Below are 20758 nucleotides of genomic sequence, written 5' to 3'. Positions count from 1 at the left end.
CACATTTAACCACTGAGTCATCTTTCCCATCTTATTTCCCCCCTTTTCTAAATTTAAAGGTACTCAGACCAGGACAATGACAACACACCAGCTCTAGGATCATTACTATGCAAATAACGGCTGTGGCTGAAGACACAGCTCAGTGGCAGAGCACTTGCTTAGTGTGTGTGGCGTTGTCATTCCCAGCACAGAAAGGAAGAAAAGTCAATCTATCAACTAATGAGGCTGTGGTGGTCTTAATGAGATGTCCCCAATAAGTCCTGGGGTGATGTAGGAGTGTTTCTATCTGCTGTTTTATTGGTTAATTAATAAAGAAACTGCTTGGCCTGATAGGTTAGAAAATAGGTGGGTGGAGTAGACAGAACAGGATGCTGGGAGTGAGGCAGATGCCTCAGGCAATTGCCCTGCCTCTCCTCTCTGGGACAGACAGGATGGAGCCAGCCGCAGGTCAAACATGCTGAATCTTTCCCGGTAAGACACCACTTTGTGGTGCTACACAGATTATTAGAAATGGGTTAATCAAGATGTGAGAATTAGACAATAAGAGGCTGGAACTAATGGGCCAAGCAGTATTTAAATGAATAGTTTGTGTGTTGTTATTTCAGGTGTAAAGCTAAGCATGTGGGAGCCGGGCAGGATGAAAAGCAGGCCTGCCTGCAGCCCCTCACTACACTGGGGTGCCATTTAATACCTAGTCCCAGCTGGTAGCCCTGGTTAAAGAGGCTTAGGAGGTATGGCTTTGTTGGAGGTGTGCCACTGGGGGCAGGTTTTGAGGGTTCAAAAAACTGTGTGACATTTTGTGTGTGCTCTCATGGTCTGCTGCCATTTCTTCACTCAGTCGTCAGGGATTTTTTAAACCTCTGGGCCCCGTAAGCCTCGAATAAACCCTTCCTTTTAGAACAGTAGTTCTCAATGGTGGGTTACCACTCCCATAGGGGTCCCATATCAGATATCTTGCATATCAGATATTTACATTACGATTTGTAACAGGAGCAGAATTCTAGTTATGAAGTAGCAAGGAAAACAATTTATGGTTGGGGGGGGTCACTACATCATGAGGAGCTGTATTAAAGAGTCATAGCGTTAGGAAGGTTGAGAACCACTGCTCTACAAGTTCTCTTGGTCATGGGTGTCTTTTTTTTTTTTTTTTTTTTTTTTTGAGATGGGTTTCTTTGTGTAGCCTTGGCTGTCCTGGAACTTACTCTGTAGACCAGGATGGCCTCGAACTCAGAGATCCGCCTGCCTCTGCCTCCCAACTGCTGGGATTAAAGGCGTGCGCCATCACTGCCCAGCTAAACTTTACTTTTTCTGAACACAAATGTAATATATACTTGGACTGGCTAGTTTTATGTCAACTTGACACAAGCGGAGGGAACCCCAGCTGAGAAAATTCCTCCATAAGAACAGGTTGTAGAAAAGACTACGGGGCATTTTCTTAATTAGCGATTTACAAGCAGAAGGCCCAGCCTATTATAGGAGCATTCCTGGGCTGGTGGTCCTGGGTCCTATAAGAAAGGTTGAACAAGTCATAAGGAGCAAGCTAGTGAGCAACACTCCTCCACAGCTTCTGTATCAGTAACTGCCTCCAGGTTCCTGACCTGCTTGAGTTCCTTGATTCTTCCCCTCAATGGGCTGTGACTCTGGATATGTAAGCCAAATAAACCCGTTCCTCCCCAAGCTGCTTTTGGTTGTAATGTTTCTTCACTGCAACAGTATCCCTAACTAGAACAGGCCTATTTAAAAAAAAAATACTGAACCACCAATACTGCTGGGCGTGGTGGTGCACGCCTTTACTCCCAGCACTTGAGAGGCAGAGGCAGGCGGATCTGTGAGTTCGAGGCCAGCCTGGTCTACAGAGTGAGTTCCAGGACAGTCAAAGATATACAGAGAAATCCTGTTTTGAAACCCCCACCTCCCAAAAAGAAAGAAAACCTTAGAAAGTTAAAGTGGGTATGTGCATTGTGAAATACACTCTCACTCTTTCATCAAACACTAAGAAGTCTATTTAGGAAAATGTGCTTTAAGGCCATATCTAATAATACAGCTTAAGTGGACAGATTTTCATCTTATTGATAGGTAAAAAAAATGGCAACTTAAGATTCAATGAGTGTTTTCAAAAAGGAACTGCAGAAGGGAAAAAATGTCCTTGACTATGCACAAGAATATAAAGAGTTGATTCACAACCCGAGTACTGGAATTTGATTTAAAAATATAAAAAGAAAAAATACTATTATTTGCTTAACCTAAGAAACATGCATTACAGATTATCTGCAATAGAAAACAATGACAACTAAGAAACTGTTGAGCTGGGGCATAGCAAAGTGATACAACGCTTGCCTAAAAAACACATGGTTTCTACCCTCAGCACCCCTGGAAGAATCAAAGGCAAATGTCACTAAGGAACACTGTTACCTGAATCTTAAAATATTACTTCCAATAGTTTATCTACCATCTCAACAACAAATATGAAAAATTTCAAAGGTGTGTAAGACTCACACTACTCTATCAGTAAACAAAGTAAGCAGACACACAACAAAGCACAGAAAACCTAGGGTTTGTCTTCCCACGGGGCGACTTACACACTTGGACTACTCACTCTGTGATAAACTACAAGGTTGTTCTTGATGACTGTATGATCTGATGACTTCATCTAAAAAACAAAGTATTTGATGCATCAATTTATAGGAGAACACAGTATTTAACCAAAAGAGTAAATCAGACAAACTATAGAAAATAGCCTGGAGCACATATTGCTTTGAATGACTGTAGGCAGGGAGTAAAGATCAAGCACAAGTGGAGGCGCACAGACCCGCAGAAGACTGGGCCATCAGCATCCATCTCAGGACCTGACAGGCAGTGAACAGCTGCAGGGAAAGGAAACCACGTTCCTCGGTGCTGTAACCTCTGTAAGCTACCCTCGCCCAAACAATAACTTCTCATCCACCGCTGCTCATGCAAGCAACCTGAGTAAATGTAGGGGGCACTTACACACAAAAAAGGTAGGAAGGGGACTTATTGGGAAAAGCAGTTTAACAGGAGGCAGAGGGAGATAAAAACAAACTGTAAAGATGTTTAAGTGTGAAAATATATATATATATATATATATAAAAAGAAACCCATTACTTTGAATGCTAGCATATAAAAACAAAATGTAAAAATGATGATAGGAACTGGGCACTGGAGGATATGGGTAGGTCTGAGGCAGGAGGATTGATAATTTAAGGACAGCCTGTGTTATACAGCACCTGCTGTTTATTAAAGTAAAAATAAACCTCCTTAAACAAAAAAAAAAAAAGAAAAAACAGAAAAAGGCGTGTACCACCACCACCCGACTTGATGAAGTATACTTAAAGGCAAGTTCACATGCACTATTATAGATTGCCATACTTAAACAACAAGGTCCCTGTGATGTCTAACATGGTTAAGAACCTGACCTAAAAAGACAAAGTAATTATCTAATACTAAAAGTTTCTAAAACTGACCCAAACTCCTGAGACTGTTGAATAGCAATTTGACCAATTTCTCAAAATCCAAAACAGGCAGTAGCTCTTGAGCATAAAATATCTTTCCATTACTATTCAAGCAGGCTAAAAGTGCTCTATGCAGCTATGTATTACATGACACATCACTAAACATCATGTATACAATGTACTAAAAATACAACTTTAAAAAATGATTTTAGCCGGGTGTCGGTGGCGCATGCCTTTAATCCCAGCTCTCGGGAGGCAGAGGCAGGCATATCTGTGAGTTCGAGGCCAGCCTGGTCTACAAGAGTTAGTTCCAGGAAAGGCTCTTAAAAAAAAAAAAAAAAAAAAAAACAGTGAAACCCTGTCTCGAAAAACCAAAAAAAAAAAAAAAAAAAAAAAAAAAAGATTTTAATGTCGGGCGGTAGTGGCGCACGCCTGTAATCCCACCACTCCAGAGTCAGAGGCCAGCCTGATCTACAAAGGGTGTTCCAGGACAGGCTCCAAAGCTACAGAGAAACCCTGTCTCAAAACAAAACAAATCAATAATGATTTTTTAAAAATTTCAAAGTCTTAAAAAATATTTAAAACTCTATTTTAACTAAAAGACAGTTCTGTGAGAAAAGTCACATGCAAAAAGAGCCAATTACCGCTAGACTCAGCACAGTTCCTGGATTTGACCCTGAAAGTGATGTCACTGTAAGAGCTCTTGAGGTCATTTTCATTTTCTCCTAGAAGGAAGTAGACAGTGCATTAGTACAGTCTTTATGTTAATGTTCAAAAGATCTGCATTAAACACAGATTAACGTTAAAGCTTCTGAGTTTCCAGTATACAGCTGCTGTCTGCTTAATGTTCTTTCTATCGGGAATAACAAAGTTCTAAATGAGCTACAGTTAAGCTTATGTATTTGATGTTCTTTTAGCACAAATAATGTCTAAAAATTATACACCAAGGCTTTAATTCAGAGTCCAAAATGAATAGATGATCAAAAAATAATGGGAATTTTTTAGCTTATAGGAAGAAACTATACATAAACTGGCTGTGGAATTTCAGACATGCCTGCCCATCAGTGCTTTTTCCCCCAATGGGTAACATACCTGCACTCAGAAATATTTCAATATCCAAACTACTAATTTCAAATTATATTGGCTTAAAAATGAACTAAATTGGATGGGTGGTGGTGGCACATGCCTTTAATCCCAGCATTTGGGAGGTACAGATGGGCGGATCTCTGTGAGTTCAGGGCCAGCCTGGTCTACAGGACGGCGTGAACTGTCATACAGAGAAATCCTATTTTGAAAAAAACATACAAAATCAAAAACAAAAAAATGAGATAAATTTATGCTTATATTTTTCATAAACTAGTCATAAAAATTTTAGGAAGTGATTGTTTTAATAACACAAAGACAAACATGCTAGAAGTGGAAAATATTAGCTTTCCTTAAAACTTAAAAGCATGTAAAGGCTTTCCTTACTCATTCTATCCAAATTTATCCTGGTTATCTTAGCAGTTCACTGGTGGGTTTTCTATTTTGTTTTTAAGAAAAAGACTGTTTTCTGCTCTTAACCTCTTAAATACCTATCAAACCTGCTTCTAATATAAAAAAATGGCAATATATTACATGATAGTTAAAAAGAAATTACCTTCTTCAGAGAAATTGACCTGTTGGACACTGGCAGTTTCTAGAAGAGAAAGACAAAGTATGTAACAACAGAAACTAAAGCTTAGGAGGAATAAGAGCATATAACTAAGGAAAAATCAATACAAAATACAAAACCTTTTTATTCTGTAAAACAACTAAAAATTTATCATTTCCTTCTGACTGTTTCAGAAATAAACCTGATATAAAATCATATTATAAACCGGGTGGTGGTGGCGCAAGCCTTTAATCCCAGCACTCGGGAGGCAGAGGCAGGTGGATCTCTGTGAGTTCGAGGCCAGCCTGGTCTACAAGAGCTAGTTCCAGGACAGGCTCCAAAGCCACAGAGAAACCCTGTCTTGAAAAATAAAAAAAAATATTATAAATGCTTTTATTAAAATATTAATCATATGTATTTGTGTCACATGTATGCAGAAACCATGTGAGTTGATTCCCCTGGAGCTGGTATTTTTAAGCCACTTGACACAATGCTGGAAAGTGAACTCTGGTCTTATGCAAAAGCAGTAATTGTTCTTAACAACTAAGCCATTTCTCTAGCATCAAATAAAGGGTATCTTTTTTTTTTTGAAATAGGACCTTACTGTATAGTCTTGACTGACCTAGAACTCACTACGTAGTCCAGGCTAGCCTTGAACTCACCTGCCTCTTTTCTCTGAAGTCCGAGGATTTTAAGGTCTACTGGAAGAGCAAACACTCAACTTCAGAGCCAATCTCTCTAGTCCCAGGGTTTTAGTTTTTGTTGTTTTTGCAACAGAATTTTAGATAGCTCAGATAACCTCAAATTTGCTATGTAGCCAAGGTTGGCTTTGAACTTCTCATCCTACTATATATATCTTGGATGCTGGTATTACAGGTGTATAGAACTACACCTAGCTAGAAATAAAGTATACTTTTTCCTTTTATAGGCCTGTTTGATGGGGAAAGCTTTGTTAACCAATAATTAAGAGGTGGAACCTAGTTTAGGTGTGGCTTTCTGGGACCAGGAAATAAAAACCTGTGCACCACCAAGGTGCGCTCTCTATGTAGCTTCCCCCATGGTTGAGCAGAGCCTAGATCTTCCGTTCCTGTGGCATGAGTTTTCGCCTTATAATAAATAAAATATATTTGTCTATCTTTAAGCTAGCCTGGTTATTTCCATATCTAGATAACATCAACACCTGTTTGCACTATAAATATAACTTGTGTGGGGCTGGAGAGATGGCTCAGTGGTTAAGAGCACCGCCTGTTCTTCTAAAGGTCCTGAGTTCAATTCCCAGCAACCACATGGTGGCTCACAACCATCTGTAATGAGATCTGGCGCCCTCTTCTGGCGGGCGGGCATACATGGAGGCAGAATGTTGTATACATAATAAATCTAAAAAAAAAAAAAAACCCAACATCCAGCCATATTTAAAAAATATAAATTGTGTGAAGAAAACATTAAATTGCACATTGATAAATATTCTAGGCTCCTACAGGCACCACACATTTTAAGTCTATTTGCCAGACTCCTCCTACTTCCTTCAAAAGCCTAACCAGCTGAAGAAACAAACACATCCTTTGTGAACTGGTGTGACAAAGAGGAAGTATGAACAGAAAAGAAATCCCCTTTTTTAGGTTGGGTGGTGTTGGCGCACACCTTTAATCCAGGCAGGCGGATTTCTGTGAGTTCGAGGCCAGCCTGGTCTACAAGAGCTAGTTCTAGGACAGGCTCCAAAGCCACAGAGAAACCATGTCTCGAAAAACCAAAAAAAAAAAAAACAAAAAAAAAACCAAAAAAAAACCCTTTTTTAGTTCCAATAGGGTAATGCACATTGCTGTTGTTCAGAAATGGGAAATTTAGAGATAAACAACCAAACACATCAAACTTAAGACTCAAGGTCTGCACATGCCCTATTATGAAAGATTTGTTATAAGTTCATTTTTCTTTGAGACAGTTTGTCTTTTTCAGTAAAGGAAGTTACACCCAAATATAAGCATAACTGGGTGAAAACACTGAATAAACAAACCTGTAGAGGATTAGGATGACTGGGACTATAATGAAGCCAAGAGAACATTTTTCAGCTTTTCTCGCCATCTGCTTTTTCAAAGGGCACAAGAGCGTTCGGCATCACAACAGAGTCATTTATGCCAAACCCAACAGGCTCCGCCAAAGTGTGAGTGTGCTAAGTACTGTAACAGCAGTTCTGAAAGCCCAAACCGCTCACATTAGTCACCTTCCTTCCGTCTGTGTGGTCCAGTACAAGGCTAGGCAGAGCACTCTACTCACACATACCTTCAACCCTGCCTCAAGTTTGCAACTAGACACTTTCTGTAAAGTTAACAACTGACTCCTGCAATACTTCCTGTAGTCAGTGTGGTTTATTTCAACACAGCTAAGGCTGACTTGTCTTTGGGTCTGCCATAGTTGCAATTCTCCAATAAACTTTGTTTTAGAGTTGGTTTTCATGTTATTCATTTTAGGCTGCAGGTGAAAAGTATGATTTCAGAAAGTGATTCTAAACATTACATTATGAATTTGGATTTTTCACATAAATTTAGCTAGATTAGTATAATATTATTCAAGTTTGAGTTCTACTGAAAATAATGGCAAGTATAAATCTTTGTCTAAAATGTATTTGTTAACATTTTTGCTAGAAAACAGACAACCAACCCCTTAAAGAAACTTTCCAATAACACCACACTTCTCTCAGAGAGCTAAAGGCAGGCACAATACATGCTGCGGATGAGGTGCCCCATTATTGCTCCTCCATTTTCTTTTCTAAAGTAGTAAAATGCAAAGTAGCTGGATGTGGAGCTGCACAGCTGTGATCCCAGCACTCAGCAGTGGCTAAGGCAGAAGACTCACTGGTGAGGGTGAGCCAGCCTAGGCTAGAGAGTAAGACTCCTCAAAACTCCCCTCTCTCTCTCTTACGCACACACATGCACGCGTGCGCACACACACACACACACACACACACACCAGGGGTGGAAAATGATTAAAATAATACTTTCATTCTAAATTACAGGAATGGTTTCACTTTTTAAAGTCTTTTACCCTTTAATTTTTTATTTATTAATTTAAAATTATATTTGTTGAGTGTGTTTGTGTTGTGATTAGAGGACAAGTTGCAGAAGAACCCATCATGTGGGCTCCTGGGACTGAACTCAGGTGGTTAAGACTGGCAGCAAGTGCCAGTGCCCCCGAACCTTCTCTCTGCCCTCTTAAGTTTTTCCTTTCTTTTTTCTCTTTGAGTCTGCCTCTGACTCTTGATTGCTAGGATTAAAGGTATGTACTAGCTTAGCTTTCAAATTTTATTTTCAAATCCCGAGACTATTATTGTGTTTTACTCCTTGAATAGCAGTTTTCATTTGTAAAATTATTCAGAGAGCACGCAGGAGCCACCACACCTGTCTTACTCTACAAATAATTTACTATACAAAAATTTTTCTTTTCTATACAAAAACTTTTATAAAGATTGAATTGAAACCAGGTGCGGTGATACATGCCTGTATCCCCAGGATCTGGGGGCAGAGGCAGGAAGATTACAAGCTCTAAGTCAAGCGGTGATAGAGGCTGTGTCACAAAGTAAAAGACTAAACTGATTTTTAATCTGTAATAATGAAAAAAGGAGTACATTGAATACTTATAGTCATATTTTTCTTTTCAACTTAATAACAGGGTCTAGCTATATAACCCAGACTAGCTTCAAACTCATAATTCACTTGTCTCTTTCTTCCTTGATTATAGGTCAAAATTGTTTACCTACTGTCTGTCTGAAGAGCTTTTCTTTAGAATTTTTTTCTTTTTAATTTCGGCTTGCTTTAATTCTCCTGATATTGTTTCAGTTTTCCATGTAGTGAATGAGTATTTTTTGTGTTTAGAGATCTGAAACCAGATGTGTGACTGAATATTGGTAATTTTAAATGTCATGCTATATATCCCCAGCTGAAACTCATCCTCATTCCTCCTTGGCTCTCTGAGTTTTGGAGTGCAAGAATCACTGCTACACCCAGTGTTATTGTTTCCTGTCCCCAACTTTATTTTGTGAAAAGATGACGCAACAACAATCAATTGGTTATTCTTTCTTCTTCCTTTCTTTCTTTCTTTTTTTTTTTTTTTTTGGTTTTTCGAGACAGGGTTTCCCTGTAGTTTCTAGAGCCTGTCCTGGAACTAGCTCTTGTAGACCAGGCTGGCCTCGAACTCAGAGATCCGCCTGCCTCTGCCTCCCGAGTGCTGGGATTAAAGGCCTGTGCACCACCACCGCCCGGCTGTTTGTTTTGTTTTTTGAGACAGGGTTTCTCTGGAGTTTTGGAACTGGCTCTTTTAGACCAGGTTGGCCTCGAACTCACATAGTTAGCCTGCCTTTGCCTCCCAAGTGCTGGGATTAAAGGCATGCACGACTGATGGAGGAGTGTCTATGTGTTACTTTCATTATTAATAAAGAAACTGCCTTGGCCCTTTAAGAGACAGAAAATTAGGTAGGCGGAGTAGACAGAACAGAATTCTAAAAAAGAGAGGGGAGACACTTCAGGCAGTCACCATATGCGGTCACCATGCTTCTCCTCTCTGAGATGGACACAGGTTAAGATCTCTCCTGGTAAGCCACCCCTCATGATACAATATAAATTACTAAATATGGGCTAAAACAAGATATAAAAATCAACCAATAAAAAGCTACAGATAACGGGCCAGGGGCCAAACAGTATTTAAATAAATACAGTTTCTGTGTAATTATTTTGGGTAAAGCTAGCCGGGTGGCGGGACACAGCCCGCCGTTCCTTCTACACACCACTACCATCCAGCTTTAGAATCCTATTAACGTTATTAACATCCTTAAATATTTATCAATAGCATTCAAGACACAATTGATAATTGGCTATACAAGACTATTTTGATCTCATCATTGGGCGGACAAGATGGCTCAGCTGCCACCAAGTACTAAGACCTGAATTCCTTTCTTGTAACCCCAATAGTGGAAGGAAAATAAAGAAAAAATGGCTGGGCGGTGGTAGCACACGCCTTTATTCCCAGCACTTGGGAGGCATAGGCAGGCGGATCTCTGTGAGTTCGAGACCAGCCTGGTCTACAAGAGCTAGTTCCAGGACAGACTCCAAAGCTACAGAGAAACCCTGTCTTGAAAAACCGAAAGGAAGGAAGGAAGGAAGGAAGGAAGGAAGGAAGGAAGGAAGGAAGGAAGGAAGAGAGGGAGAGAGGGAGAAAGAAGAGAGGAGAGGAGAAGAGAGAAAGAGAGAGGAGAGAGAGGAGAGAGAGAGAGAGAGAAAGAAAAAAAGAGAAAAGAGAGAGAGAGAGAGAGAGAGAGAGAGAGAGAGAGAGAGAGAGAGAGAAAGAAGAAAAACTGACTCCAACAAGTTGTCCTCTGACCTCTACACACCCAGAGACAGACACACAGCAATCCTTATTGGGACTGAGAACATCATTCTACACATTACTCAAGGCGTCTAACGAAGAGACCACTAACGTAGTTGCTGTCACCAATATCGAGGATTTGTAGCTCCTTCAACACACGGTCTCTAAAGGCAAATTAGTGAGGTCCAAAGGCAGACTGCAGTATTTGCAAGTCTCTTTCCTGCCCTTGCCTGCTATTTGTATTTCAAATTTCAATCAAATGTCTTTCCTACTTAAAAAGCTGAACCTCTCCATGCAGGGCACTTTCCCTCCATATTCACCACAAACTGTTATAACAACTTACAGTTACGACCACTTTTCGTTTGAGCTAGTAGCCCAGGCTGACCTCAAACTCACAGTCCTGCCCAGCCTTCTGAGTGTTGAGATTCCAGTAACTTTTAATCGTATTTTTCTTTTCATTACCTAACATACTTCTGAGATTTAAAAGAAAAAGCCTCATAGCCCTTTATGGTCCTAGCATTTAGGTCAGTCAATGACATAGGAAGTGGTTAAAAAGAAGTTTGTTCATACATAGCAACATAAGAAAAACAGTCTGAGACTACTACTCACTATGTAAGAGTTGATACAAGGTTTTAAACATTTCATCTCTTTTCTTTCTTTTTTTGGAGACAGGATTATAGGGTCGTGCTGTCTTCCCACTTCTGATCCTTCTCTATCAAGTCTTCAAAGTGCTAAGGCTATATAGTTGTGTGTCTGGCTTGTTTTCATCTTTTAATGGAAGCTATAAGAATATACAGCCTGGGCTAGAGAGATGGCTCAGTAGTTAGAGCATTGGCTACTCCTCTAGAGGACCAGGGTTCAATTCCCAGCCCCCACAGGCTGACTCACAACCACATGTAACTCTAGTTCCAGATCTGATGCCTTCTTCTGACCTCCATGGGCACCAGACACACACACATACATGCTGGCAAACATTAATATACATAAAATAAAAATATCTTAAAAAGCCTATATAAATAATTAAATACAATCTGATGATGAATCAACAGTACCTATGACTTACGTCCTGCTTTGATTTCACTTCCCGCTAATTCAGCTTCCTTTATTTTTTTTTTTCTTTTTAAAGACAGTCTTGCTCGGTAGTCCATGCAGGCCTAGAACTCTAATGTAGCCCCGACTAGCCATGAACTATGGCAATCCTGTTTTACCACTGCCCCCTACTTACCCCAGGTGCTATGATTACTACAGTCACGTCCCCATGTTAAATACATGTGCGTGTTAAATAAATTATGCCCAGTTAAATAGAGAATTTAAGAAACTCTCATGGAAGCTGGGCATGGTGGCAAAAGTATGTAATCCTAGACTTGGACAGTGAAGATAGGAAGATCATGAGTTCTAAGTCATTCTTGGCTACATAGTGAGTTTGAGGCTAACCTGGACTAAATGAGGCTCTGACTCTACTAAAAAAAAAAAAAAATCAAAAAGTAAACTCTTGTAAGTAAAAGCACATATGATACGGTACATATTGCAAAGTTCATCTTAGCATCCAGAAACTGGATTTTAAAGTATTCTGTAAAACTTAGACCAGGCCTAGGTAAACATGGTTACTACAGGAAGTTGTAACTATGCACTTATAACGGAAAACTTTTTAAAATTTGTCTTTAAATTTTAAATGAATTCCAACTGCATCCAACGTAGCCTCACGTAAAGCTAAGATGGCTTTGAACTCCTGGTCATCTTGCCTTTTCTTGCTAAGAACTGGGACTAAGGCATGAGCCAACAGGCCCAGTTAAAGCTACAGATTTTACTGTTTTATATATACATCTTCCTTATTTGTGTATGTGTGTGCAGGTGTGTGCCCACACGTGAGCAAGTAGAGACTGGAGGAAGACAATGATTGTCTTCCTCTAGTGTCCTTTGCCTTATTCCCATCAGACAGGGTGTTTTCCTTAACCTGAATTTGTTATTTCAGCTAGGAAAGCTAGCCGTGGAGCATCCAGGATCCATCTGCCTCCAATACACAGCAGTTATGGTTACAAGCACTGAAGCCATGCTTGTCTTCTTATGTAGGTGCTGGGATTTTGAATTCCATACTTCATGTATGCAAGAATCATGCTTACTCCTGAACCACATCCCTAGATCCCTAAAACCAGATGTTGAAATCTCATGTTCTATATCAAGTCAAATACTATAAAACCAGATGTTGAAATCTCATGTTCTATATCAAGTCAAACACTATAAAGAATTTAAATCAGTGAAACAACAACAAAAAGGCAAAGGGCATGACTTTAGGAAACAAACATGAGTTTCTTAATCTAGGGGAATAGAATACCTTAGCTGACATTTCCTTTCTCCTCACAGTATATACATTTTACAAAGGCTAATAGAAAGTACCTTACTTTGTTAGGTCTGGTGGCACACATCTGTAATTCAAGCACTTGGGAGGTGAAGGCAGGAGGATCAAGAGTTCCAGATTATCCTCAGCTACATAGCCGAGACCAGTCACAATACATGAAACCTTGTTTCATAAAACAAATCAAAACCAAAACAACAATAGCAACAAAAACAGAACAAGACACACAGGAGGATTGAGAGGATGAGGCTCAGCTGTAGAATGCATGGCAAGCATGTGTGAGGCCATGGTTCAATCCTTAGCACCACACAGAAGTACTTTATTACGACGTGTTTTCATAGGAGTTAGGTAATAAATAAGACATAATTTTAGCCAGAGTAAAACCTAAGGAATTACAGTAGGCCATCGTTTCAGGGACACTGCCTCAAAAGCTGATATGAACAAAGTAATAGTCTCGAGCCAACCACAAAACACACACACCTGTACGTCTTGCTAAGAATCCTCAATAAGAACATCTAAAAATTAGAGAAAAGCAACCCTATTTCATCCATTTTAGTATTTCCATTTGTTTTGTATGTTGAATCTGTAAGAAAGACAGCAAGAAAATGATTAGAACTGAAAAGGAAAAGCAGCATACAGTTCCTTAACCACAGGCTCAGATGAGATCTTATCTTCTTAAAGGCAGAAGCAGAGATGCAACAGAGATCTAATAGAAAGGACCAATAAGCAGAAAAGAAAGTGCAAGTAGATTGTATGGAGTAACGATTGAAGGACTTCCAAAGTTTTAGTCAAGAGAAAATTCATTGAGGCCCCAACATTTTATAGCTCCATGCTTTTGTCTTTGAGTTTTTTGTTAGTAATATACTGAGAAAACTAAAAAGTCCTTGACCTTAATTTGAAAGCATCATGCAAGCAAAAAAGAACCACACCACCACATAAGAAATAATCTTTTAAAAACAACCCAGAAGCCTTTTATATATATCAATATGAAAAGATATCTTGACACATGCGAAATGAAGTGGAAACAAGCAGCAAGGAAGAACAGAATATTCACTGATCCAAGCTATATGTTCAAAAAGGGAGACCTGCGGTAGTTACAGCTCTGGAAGAAAGCTTGTCTAGCATGTGCAAGGCTGTGGGCTCAAGCCTCAGCCCTGTCAGAAGATGCAGGTGAAAATATCTCTTCTGATGTTAAGGCAAGGTGGACAACAGACAAAGGATGCAGAAAGACTTATTCGTTTTACCTACCTTACGCTGGCCTTAAACTCTCTGTAGCCGCTGGGTGGAGGTGGTGCACGCCTTTAATCCCAGCACTCGAAAGGCAGAGGCAGAGGCAGGCGGATCTCTGTAAGTTCGAGGCCAGCCTGGGCTACAAGAGCTAGTTCCAGGACAGGCTCCAAAGCTACAGAGAAACCCTGTCTTGAAAAACAAAACAAAACAAAACAAACAACAACAAAAAACCTCTCTGTAGCCAAGATGATCGTGGTCTCCTGATTCCCCTGCCTCTGTCTCCAAAGTTCTAGGATTAAAGTGTGCACCACCATGCCTGGCCAAATTTTGATCCACAAGAATAAACGTCTCGTCTAGAAGTTACACTGTCTTTATAAGAAAGAGTTAAATCAACAGAGTGATCTCTTACCAGATCTTGGGCTTCTTAGTGGGGGTCTGCATAAGTTACTTAAAGGATCTTCACGCATCAAGGGTGCAGGAAGAGAAAAATATGTGAAACATAAGATTTAATATGCAATCATTCTCATTTGGTCAAGGTTTCCCAAACTTTGATTATGATCGAGAACTAAAGGCAAATTTCTCTACTGGATGGCCTCCTGGGAACTACTAACAACAGTGAACTAGAGTGAATTTACCTGCTATATAAAATATATGGTCTTGAAGAAATGTAGCTTTTTCAGCTTATATTAAGCCTTGGGTTCAATCCTCAGCATGTCAAAGTAGGGTAGGGTGGAGACCAAAATATGCATTATATCATCAACTTGATTGTTTCTTCTATGTGCGAGATTGGCCTCTGCTTACTTTGGAGACAGGTTTCACTTAGTAGCACAGGCAGGCCTTATGCTGGAGGAACTCTCCTGCCTTGGCCTTTCAAGTGTTGGCGTCACAGGCACGAGCTATCACACTTTGTGATATATACTTGTGATACATTTTTGGAGTTAACATAGTCTGTTCAACTATTTAATCAAGTATATGACCAGGAATAGATAGATAGATAATTTTAAATAAAATATTAGTGCTAGCCATGTTTCATTTCAGATGGTCTTAGATCAAAGGTAAAGGGTTTGTAATAAAGTCATTTGTATAAAGACACATTTGCTTAGGCCAGTGGGATGGCTCCATGGGTAAAGGTACTTGCTGCCAAATCTAACAATCTGAATTCAATCCCCATGACTCATGTAGCGATAGAAGGGAATCTACTTCATAAGGCTTTTCTCTGACCTTCACAAGTGCACAGTGGCACCTACACACATCATAGACACACAAGAGTTAAAAACAAAACAAAAAAACCTTCAGTAAACTACTAAACATAACATGTAAACTATTTCCCTTTTAGAGTGATTCTAAGACAATTTTTCTTTATTACGTTTTAAACATCTCTGAAATCATGCTATGTAATTATGGCATGTTATCATAAATTATCAGGAAATTGGCAGTATCTTTTCTCTTCTGGGTGGTACATAAAGCGACGACAGCTTGGGTTTAACGAAACATAGGAATAAGCTGACAGGACTGAAACTCACTGTGCCAGGGTTTTAGCAGAAGCAGCTAAGCAGAAGGCACTGTGGCACGTGGCACGTGGCACGTGGCACTTTATGAGTCGTCACCTGAGAGTCAAAGTGGCGGTGTGGGGAGGATGGGAAGGCCTCGGGCAGACAAACGTGAGCCTGAACTTTAGTTTAGTCCCATCCCACGCGGTTGAGAAGCATCTTAGGTACTCAGAGCTCTAGCTTTCTCATCTACTACGGGGGCAGAACACGTCCCTGCAAGGCTGTGAAGATTAACACATACATAAAGTAGCTGATAGTTGAACTCAATCAATGGTTCACTCTTGTCTGTCCTTGGAAGTACCACATGGCTTAACTTAGAGAACTGGTAAAGACTAACAAAACTCTCAAGTGTGAGTTGTAATTCTTGGTGAGCCCTTGACAGGTAAAGAGAAAAACAAAAAGCAAATTATTCTTACTTGAAGTCTCTGGTGTTTTGACAGTTTTCTTTGAGGCTGTTTGGTTTGTAACAATTTGGGAAGAAGATTCATCCTCTGCAGAAAGGACAAGAGATAAAACAAGTTAGCCGATCTGGGAGAAATCAAGGCACAAAGTCTGCACATTTAACAGAACAGATGCAAGTTCTCAATTTCTCTAGTTTCAAAACTAGAACTTGAACTAGTCAGAATTCTTATGAAGGCATAGTGTAATGAGGCCTAGAGAGAGGGGCCAGTAGTTAAGAGCATTTGCTACTCTTTCAGAGGACTGGAGGATCCCAGCACACCAGTCCAAGTAACGTCAGTTCCAACGGACCTGATGTCATCTTCTGGCTTCCAAGAAAGAGTACCTGCTCACAAGTGTGAATACATTCACACAGATACACACAACTGCCCAGGCACACATATAAGTAAAACAAAATATAAACATTAATTGTTGCTTTACAACAAAAATGTTACTTTAGAAAAAAAGAGACAGGCAGATCTCTGTGAGTTCAAGGCCAGCCTGTGGTCTACAATGTTAGTTCCAGGACAGCCTCCAAAGCTATAGAGAAACCCTGTCTCAAAAGATTCAAAATTGATGAGGATTAAGCAGGTAGAAGAAATGTTTAAATCCTTTAAAAATGTCCCAAAAGGAAAACTTTATTTAAGTACAGGTACAGGAGGAGGCTCTTAGGGAGAGTCAATAAAAAAGTAATACAGTTGCTCCCAGATTCTAAGACAGAATTAAACCAAATACCTAAATTACTATGAGGCATACATGACAGGTTCCTGTTTTTCAAGAAGTTTATCATCTTAAAAGAAACACTACTAACATATATATGAAAGAAACTATCATGCTGCATTCACAAGGACGTGCACATCTGTGGCATTAAAGCTCCAAAATCAACAGGTCTTCAAGTGTGTCAGGATTTTAGGGGCAAGGAGGTTAAACCTGCGAGCCGTTTATTGTGCTCCAAGCTAAATATTCACTACTTCTATAGATCTATCAATGTCTACTATCAGCTATGTCATTCCATTGTGACTCAAACTCTGCAAATTTTACCTCACAGTTAGGTGATTTTCATGGGGCTTACTAGAAACCACCTGTGACAACTCAGTAATATCTGAGATCAGGGTGTGGAAGGATGTTTTTAAAGCAATTTGATTCACCTGTGACTTAACTAAAAATACAGTACACACACTGTCGGCAGTTGGGGGTTCACTTAGAAGAAGCTTCCCTAATTAATAGAACCTTGTTTTATTTCGGTACTTTGTCGGTCTTGATTTGTTTAGGTACTTGAGGTTACAGGGATGGCCTTCAAACGGGGGTGGGGTGGGGAGAGACCACCACACTTGGAGTAAAGTCACAAACAAATTTATTAAGGTTGGCTATTCTTCGTAGCATCCGCCTAGAAAACGTCTCTTTTCCCCAGTTTTGCCGCGAAGAGAAATCGACTGGAAAGTTAACTTAAAACCATGAGTCTCAGCTTGGGACTTGGTGGCCCCGAGATTGAAAAAAAAAAAAAAAAAAAAGGAAATGGAAGTGGCTTCGATAGAAGCCTTCTCAGAGGGCACGGAAATGAAACCGAATCTAAAGTAATTTTGGATTCCCGACAATGGCTTAATCGCCGACGCTATCAAAAGCCAGCAGAAAGAGGCGACCTAGACTCCCCTAAAGTGATGCTCAGCGACAGGGCAGAGCTCCCCGCATCCTCTCGGCTCGCTCCGCACCACCATCTTTCCGCATCTTTCTGTGCGTCCCTCCCTCCTGAGGGTCCGGGTGGACTCAGCCCGGGAGTGCGCGCCCAAAGGGCCGCAGCCACCCCTAGCCCGGCGGGGCCGGACTCCACAGGGGCGCTCCTCCCGCCGGCCCTGCCCGTGTCCGCCACTGCGCACGCCCGGGAGCTGGCAGCAGAGACTGTTATCTCCGCTGTCCTCACCTGAGGACTCAGAGTCCCGGAACCCTCGCCTGCTCGTAGTCGGAGACGCCTGCGGCTGAGGCTGCTGTGAGAACTGCTTAACCCGGGCCGCCCTTCGCGTCTTCATCTCCTCGGCTTCCTGGGGTCCCCGCCGCCTCCGTGGTCGAGACCGAAGATTGTAAGCGCTTTCTCTCACTTCCTCTTTCGCGGAATCCGGCCGGAACTTTTCTGGCGGGGTTCGTCTTCCCCCCGGGGACCTTTCTTTGGCCACCCGGGGCTCGAAGTCGCCGTACACTTCTGGCGGCTCTTCTGAAAACCTCACTTCCCGTCGTCCGGGGCGCGACGGATGCGTTCCGTACGCAGGCGCGTCACTGCTGTCGCCATTTTGAGGGGCGAGCCTCCGCCTTAGTTCCCGGATGGGGGCTCTGGGCGTGACGTCGATGGCCCATCCTTCCCCCAGCCCCTCGGTCGGCCTCCTCTCTCCCTCCATAATTGTTTACGTAGCTGTTAGTCCGTTGTGGGGGTGGCTTTGCCGCGGGTGGAATCCCCTGCAGGTGGTGGCGATGGCTTCGGGGAGGTTGTCGTAGTGGTCAGGGAGGTAGTTGAGAGTCGCCGGGGCCACCGCCTGCGTCGTCGCTAGTGTGCCACCAACCAGCCTCTGGGCCCATGGTGTGTCCTGAGGGCTGTGGGAGAGGCAGTGCCCGAGCTGGGTCAGCTGCTGTGGGTCACTCCCGCCTCCTGGCTCGAGACACCAAAGAGGAGGGGAAGTGGGAGGAGGACGTCGCTGTCCTTGGCTTTGAGGGAGGGAAAGGTGGCGGCGACGAGGAGGTGGTGGAACAGGTGGCCCGTGCCAACTGTTGGTGTCCCGTTGCCTCCCCACAGGAGGCGCTCGCTGATCCCGGGTCCCAGAGGCTCTGGGAAAGGGCGAGTTTCCCTTGATCCCAAGCTGTTGCGCAGTTTTCCACCTACTCCTTTTCTGAAGTCCCTAGGAGGAGGAATGATCGGAGATATTTTTGCATGTCATTTTACAGCAAAAATTAGAGTGTTAAGCACCTTATCCCAGTTTAAACTTTTAACTCACTCACGGGCCCTTTAAAATCGTGTTGAGTAATACTCGTTGGGTGGATTTCCATTTTTGAAACGTAGCCTAATAACCTTATTCCTGAAACTTCTGTTCCAGCAGCACAGTTGGGAAGACTGAATGCTGCGTTAGGCACAGTGTAGATGAACAGGTACCTGAATAAAAGCAGTAGTGCGATTTTGACGGCCATTTTACTTCGATTCTGGATGTGGTATTTCTGCCTTTCATTTATTAGAGTTTCTGCATTCACAGACTATGAAAACATGGACAAAACTCTCAATTCTGTATAGCATATTTACACATATAATCCAGAGGTTTATAACTAAATTTAGACAAATTGAAGGAAGGTCAACTTACTTGTAAATCTGAGTTACTATTGAGAGAAAACCTGCTACACTCAAATATATAGCATGTCTCCTTGGAGAACTTTCTATGATATAAATGAATAGACCCCCCACTCCCACAAGTGCTGGGGACTGAACTTGGGGCCTCAAGCTTACTAGGCAAGTGGATTACCAATAAGCTGTATCCTTAGTCCTAAAGGAATCAATTTTAAGTTTTTGTTTGGAAGCCAATTAACAATGGTTTTGAAAAAAATGTATTTCCTTTTACAGTATTTTAAATAATGACCTTAAATTGTTGCTCAAACTTACGCAAATTCCCAGTTATTGAAATTTTCACTAGTAGTTCATAAGTTTGGTCACCAACATAAAGAATTAGATGATTTAGAGTCAGGCAGGATATACTTCTTGGAACTTCGTTTAGCAGTGTTTATTATATACAAAGAAATACAGCCAGAGAAATTAGACTGTCCCCAAGCTCACAGAGATCTACCTGCCTCTGAACCCCCAAGTGCTAGGAACTAAATAAAGGTGTGGCTCACTATACCCTCCCCACATCTTTTTTTAAAAATCTGTTTAAGGAAAAACAAAAGTGATACTTATTCATGGCAGGCTGGATGATTTGTGAGACTTTTTTTTTAAATATCAGGCTTGTGTGTTTTCAGTAATGCTTTCTTTGTAAATTTACACAATTAACAATCAAAAATTCTTTCATAAATGTACAGCATTAAAAGGATGTAAATTTTTGGTTTTTTTTTTTTTTTTTTTTTTTTTTTGAGACAGGGTTTCTCTGCAGCTTTAGAGCATGTCCTGGAGCTAGCTCTAGCTCTGTAGACCAGGCTGGTCTCGAGCTCAGAGATCCGTCTGCCTCTGCCTCCCGAGTGCTGGGATTAAAGGCATGTGCCACCACCGCCCAGCCAAAGGATGTAAATTTTATAGTATTAATATTCTAAGCTCATATTATGCACTGTGTGTACGTGTGTGTGTGTGTGTGTGTTAAGAGTCTCTTTAAAACATTTACCACAACAGATGACTAAGGACAACATGGGTGCTGGCTTGTAAAACTCTGGTTTGGAGGATGCATTGAAAAAGAAAACAAAGAGGTTTTATATATATAATTGGTCAATCAGAGAAAATGAGAGGTTACAAAGATTATTGGATAATTGGCATGTATGTTATTTTGAAATAAAAACTGCTTATAAAACGGCTTATGAATAGCTTTTTAAAAGAAAAAATGAGAATGTTAGTTTAGAGGCAGGTAGTGTTAGCATTGACATTAACAGATATTTGCTTAGGATTTTCCTTCTTATCTAGGTTATAGGAATGAGTCATCTTAACTCTGGCTTCTGCCACCCACTCCTAGCAACTTTGCAAACACGAAACTTTGATTACTGTCAGTTAAAGCCAAATTCT

General features: G+C 41.0%; 2 protein-coding genes across 3 annotated transcripts in view; one reads left to right on the top strand and one right to left on the bottom strand.

Moving 5' to 3' along the window:
* Tor1aip1 (torsin 1A interacting protein 1) overlaps positions 1 to 18654 on the bottom strand; it is a 29125-nt gene extending 10471 nt beyond the window's left edge. Inside the window, exons 1-6 of one of the 2 annotated variants that reach the window (XM_038349328.1) lie at positions 17945 to 18654; positions 16005 to 16079; positions 14448 to 14495; positions 5110 to 5148; positions 4115 to 4195; positions 2597 to 2650 (exon numbers count right to left, since the gene is read on the bottom strand). In XM_038349328.1, the coding sequence (XP_038205256.1) occupies positions 2597 to 2650; positions 4115 to 4195; positions 5110 to 5148; positions 14448 to 14495; positions 16005 to 16079; positions 17945 to 18413 (766 nt within the window). In that variant the 5' untranslated portion in view covers positions 18414 to 18654. The remainder of the gene's footprint in view (positions 1 to 2596; positions 2651 to 4114; positions 4196 to 5109; positions 5149 to 14447; positions 14496 to 16004; positions 16080 to 17944) is intronic. The other variant, XM_038349329.1, reaches the window with a different exon arrangement.
* The window catches only part of LOC119827553 (torsin-1A-interacting protein 2-like), a 36181-nt gene continuing 33366 nt past the window's right edge, over positions 17944 to 20758 (top strand). The window contains exon 1 of the mRNA XM_038349326.1: positions 17944 to 18101. The gene's annotated coding sequence lies outside the window, so the exon portion shown is untranslated. The remainder of the gene's footprint in view (positions 18102 to 20758) is intronic.

The sequence above is a fragment of the Arvicola amphibius genome, chromosome 12, assembly GCF_903992535.2.
Source record: "Arvicola amphibius chromosome 12, mArvAmp1.2, whole genome shotgun sequence".
NCBI classification, from domain to species: Eukaryota; Metazoa; Chordata; class Mammalia; order Rodentia; family Cricetidae; genus Arvicola; species Arvicola amphibius.
This window is presented reverse-complemented; position numbering and strand designations above follow the sequence as displayed.